General features: G+C 43.9%; 1 protein-coding gene across 1 annotated transcript in view; it reads right to left on the bottom strand.

Annotated features, from left to right (window-relative positions):
* Positions 1-1,854: 1,854 nt before the first annotated feature.
* T265_08161 (hypothetical protein) overlaps positions 1,855-4,956 on the bottom strand; it is a gene marked incomplete at both ends in the record, with an annotated part of 10,941 nt that continues 7,839 nt past the window's right edge. The window contains one exon of the mRNA XM_009173881.1: positions 1,855-2,013. Within this exon, the coding sequence (XP_009172145.1) occupies positions 1,855-2,013 (159 nt within the window). The remainder of the gene's footprint in view (positions 2,014-4,956) is intronic.

Here is a 4,956-nt window from a genome sequence, read left to right as displayed (position 1 = left end):
TGATCTTAAGAAATGGGGAATGCCTTATCACATGGACATATAGAGTGCTAAACTTTGGCGCGCGAACTGAGCTTCTTTGGGGGAATGGCATAGAAAAAACCCACCAAGATTCCATTTGAAAAGCAAGTTACTGCCAGTTATCTGTTGTTCTCTTCCCGTTGGACACGTTTGACATGCAAAAGCTTCTTTGCCATCTGAGTAGACGAGGTAAATGTTTGGCTCTCCACAGCTTGCTTTTACTTAGTTTGGCTGAGTGTTTTATATCTCGAACGTGACTGGCTGACACTGGTTTTGCTTTACAGGTTGCTTACTAGTTCGTTTCGTTGCTGCTGATTTCCTTGCATTTAATTGGTTCGTTCGGTTGCGTCGTTTCCACTTGGTTTCATTGTCTGTTCTGTTCGACATCTCTGTGCTGTATGTGATAGCAACCGTTCAGTCAGCTTTATTATCCTGTCTTCGTAGGCTGTGCTTTCTCATTGGTCCATTTAGTATATCGAGTGCGTTGTGATAATCCATGGCAGGTTACGACTGGTCCTCAGATGCTATCAATGGGATTCACCTAATGGTTTTGATTTTTCCCACTGTTCCATCGACCTCATGCTCTAATTGTTTTGTGGTTTTATGTGGGTGGTTTGTGAACTGTGTTATTTGAAATGAATCAATGTTCTACTCCATCATTGTGCAATGAAAAAAGCAATAACTAATTGCACATTTTACTTCCGGGTTTCAACACTAGGTCGCAAGGGAACTCGGACGAAGTTGCCCTTTGTGAACTGCATGCATTGAACGGCTGTGTCAGGTTTCTCAAGCAAATCTTGCTACCTCTGTGTCACAGTGGTAGTTTTAAATCACCAGCATTAAGGCAGTGGATCAGGTATATGCTTCCACCAATCCCTTCTTGGTTTGCTTCTTATCTGAACATTTAAAAGGCGTTCAAGTGCAGCTTCGTTGTGCACTGTACCAACACACTGATTTATAGACTTTTAAAAACGTATAAGTTAATTGTATGTTACTGTGTAACAATGGTTTTGGATGAGAGAATACAACCTGTCCAAACACTTTGGGAGTGAACCTCTGAACTGAGATAAGCAGGTATTTTAAACTGTCCAAGTCAAAAAATAAAGTTCGTTTTGGAAATTAAAATGGCGAGGTCATTTCTGAGCAAACCAGTCATTGTACCATTGATTATCAAGAGCGGAAAGCACTGTCAACCAATTGAAATGAGGCCACGTTTGACCACCGCTTCAGGTGGTAAAATCCCTTGTTTGCATGCCCATGGCGAGGAAGAACGCCACTTATTAAATCTCGCATCAACAGAACACCTGTTCGTTTTCGCAGTACATGTTGCTTTGTTCTGGTGTGGACATTTCGTGACGTGATCAAGTTTTGGTTCAAACGGTCCCTGGTAAGGAAGCGGGAGACTTGGCAGTGGGTAATATCCACAGTCATCGTCATCATCAGCATCATCACCATCATCATCATCATCATCATCATCATCATCACCATCATCATCATCATCGACTGCATGATATCAGTGTTCAGTACCAATTCTTCGCTGACGTACAACCATGATTTATTCGAAAGTCCCATTCTGAAGAAAAGAATAAAAGTGGATGGGGAAGGGACTTAGTTCTGGCTTACTACAGTCATTCCGAGGTACCTATAGTCCAGACACTCATTCAGGAAATCTGGATAGAAACTGAAAACAGAAATGCCACTGACATCGATTGGTAGCCATATCTCGCAGCGTCTCAAAGCGAGTGCAGTGGGTATCATGCAGTCTCAATCATGGAAGGCGAGTACCACCGACAGCACCCCAACGTTTCGTAATTTCTTCCACACCCCTATGTCCAGTCAGGGATTGGCCACCTCCCTGGTTCCGCACCTGTGAGATTGCTTCAGAATGTGAACATTGAAGGCGGCCAGATAGGCTGGACGTCGAGGCTTGCAGATTGACTTCGAAATACCTGAGGAAGTCGGCGCCATGTGACCAGCAGATGATGCACGCAAAACCTATACAAGACGAACGAAATTATCAATCCTAAGTACTGAGCCTATAAGGGTAAAGTTATTAATGGGGTTGTGAGAGGAATAAAAAGTATGTGAATGAGAAAGAATGGAGGCGTCAGCGGTAGCCTGTTGTCGATTACCCACCCTGATGTATGCAGTGAAGAAGACGACCTGGCTGATGCCATCACCTGACGGCTTACGTGGCATGATATATGTATCATGCTTGTACATTAATGGGGTTGTGAGAGGAATAAAAAGTACGTGAAAGACAAAGATGGAGGCTTCAGTAATAGCCTGTTGACGCTTGCCAACCCTGATATATGCAGTGAGGAAGACGACCTGGCTGATGCCATCACGTGACGGCCTACGTGGCATGATATAGGTGTCATGGTTGTACGTGGACTGGGATACTCTCAGAGCGCCCATACCTAGGCAGCAGGACGACTAGGGTACTCAACCAAAGCCATTGGCTCAAATGCCTAACCGCAAAGCAGCGGTATTTGGCGGGAAATGCAAGTGCATTGCTATTGCTACTTAACATGTCACCACATATGCTCCAACACCAACCTGAAGGACCGGGAGATTGTGTATGTCAGACCTCTAGCCATTGAGTAACCTGGCATGAGAGACTCTGTGAGCGTCGCGGAGACACGCAGTATAACTCAGTGGGTCGCTGAGGTGCGCAAACCGTCAAGCTACAGTAAAGTCCAGTCTCTTCGTGACGGGGTACCCACATTACACACGTTTATTCGTGAAAGTATCATCCTTCGGAATGCCACACACTCTGTGTCACATTTACACTACTTTCTACTGGTGAAACACTCATGTATCGACATTGGAGCGGATTAGATGAAGTTTCAAGACCACTCAGGTTATCATCTAGTACCTTTGGTCTAGTGTGAAACGACGGTTGGGTGCTATCCGTCAATAACCCTTAATTGCAGACGAATTAGGCTTTGACGGGAAACTAAACTGAATCCATCTGAATTTCTCGTTTACCTTGGTGTGTTACGTTTGAGGGAAAGAACTGAATCTGGAATGTTTACACTGATCAACCCTTCCTCTTCGAGAAGTTGGATATCGTGAAGAAGTGAAGAAAAAAGAGATCTTCTGTCATGACTTCCGTAGCGTTATGAAGGCGATGCATCATTGCGCGTAGGGTTATGGTGGAATCTGATGTGAATTTCGCCTTTTAGGATATCCAAGTGTTGGGTTTTTGAGATCACAATCGAAGCTATCGTCAGTACGTTTCTCGCTGACTAGTCCTGTTGAAGTTCCCAGACAAGAGGATGACATTGCCGTTTGTGACCTCTAAACAGGCGTACTCTGCAAAAGCCATCCCAAAGCGATATTCACATCAAATTTCACCAGTTTTCTGTTCTGGTTGATCGAGCAGACCCGAGTTCAACTCGTTTCTTTCAATTTGTTTTCATTACCTGGATGCTATGACCAACGAACATTGTCTATCATCTAGAACACCAGGTTCTCGGCGAGTTTCGACGACTCGCTTCCATCGTTTTGTACGCACTGTTCAGTTCATTTTTGTCCGTGTTTATCAACACATTTGTGTGTGTGTGTGTGTGTGTGCGCGCGCGCGCGCGGTTCGCATGTCCGCGCATGTGCGTCAAAACACTGTGTCAACGACACGTTCACATTGGCCCCCCACCACTTATCTGTTTCACAACCCAGGAAACATGATACAACATGCGGATATGTGGTCCACTACATTGTAGGCTAATTATCCACCTAGGCATCAAATATATAAAAACACATTCGATTGTCAGGGCGCGTAAAACATGCTCTTGGGTGTGCCATGACAATGGCGCACACCAGAAAACTTCACTCCTTCCTGTGGAACAAACAGATTTCAATCTGTTCACCAGATCAGGCAACACGCCTGTGCCGTTGAACGGCAAGTGGAACAAAGCCGGTAGGACAATAGTTCATTCTCAATTAAATAAATGTCGATCATTGTGTGTGTGTGTGTGTGTGTGTGTGTGTGTGTGTAGATTGTAATCGCATCTTGACGGGAACGCGCCCCAGCTTTTTCGAGTTGGTTCGGTTCACCATTGTTGGCAGGTGTGTTTTGGGGCATCGTTGACATTTCAAGATAATAACTACGACAGCCTTCAGTTTCAGTGGTCAATTAGGCTGAAGACCTTGAAGATCAAGTGTGACAGCAGAAAATCTATTACCATCTATAGACCTATCGGTCAGTTTGTCTTCAAGACATCATCTTGGCTTCCTTAACTTGGTCTTCTACTTTCACAAGGTTGCTGAAAACCGGTTTCGCCCTTCTTGGGGCTCATCAGGTAGGCGCAGTCCCCGAGTTTCCATCAACCTTATGTTCTAATGAACCCAAACTGGACCGTTTTGCAAGTCTTCTACTACTTGCAACGTTTTGTAAGTAGTACGGCAGACACCGAGTGGGTGACAGAGAAAGTGACATTGTGCGACGGTCGATTATGATGTGTCCTTAGCTGGTAGTGAATTCGCTAGTGACAGCGAGCTCAAAAGGAAGTTTCCATACTGATTTGTTAGGTTCGTCTTCATAAAGTTACTGCGTTTGGGAGTGATGAATCTTAATCTCCAATGCAAGTCTAACCATCACTGTCTATTTGATGTGAAGTCACGTGCACTGGTACAAATGCTGATTTCGTCCTCAAAGTGAACCATATGGCATTGCGTCATTCAGACTGTTTCGAAGTATTGATTTTCTGACATTGTGGGTCATCCAAAAACGACATGGTAAATAGTAGTTCGGATAACACACCTGAATAAAAACCTGGTAGTTTACCGCACCGCATGGCAAGAATAACAAAAACAGCAAAAAATTCCATGAAGTTTGAGTGGGCTTATCCTAGCCAGAACGTTTTTAAATGCACTGACTTAAAATATATAGTATAATATAATTATAATATAATATAATACAATACAATATAATAT

Source organism: Opisthorchis viverrini (genome assembly GCF_000715545.1).
Source record: "Opisthorchis viverrini unplaced genomic scaffold opera_v5_204, whole genome shotgun sequence".
Taxonomy (NCBI): Eukaryota; Metazoa; Platyhelminthes; class Trematoda; order Opisthorchiida; family Opisthorchiidae; genus Opisthorchis; species Opisthorchis viverrini.
Note: the sequence above shows the minus strand (reverse complement) of the source record. Positions and strands in the feature narration are given on the sequence as shown.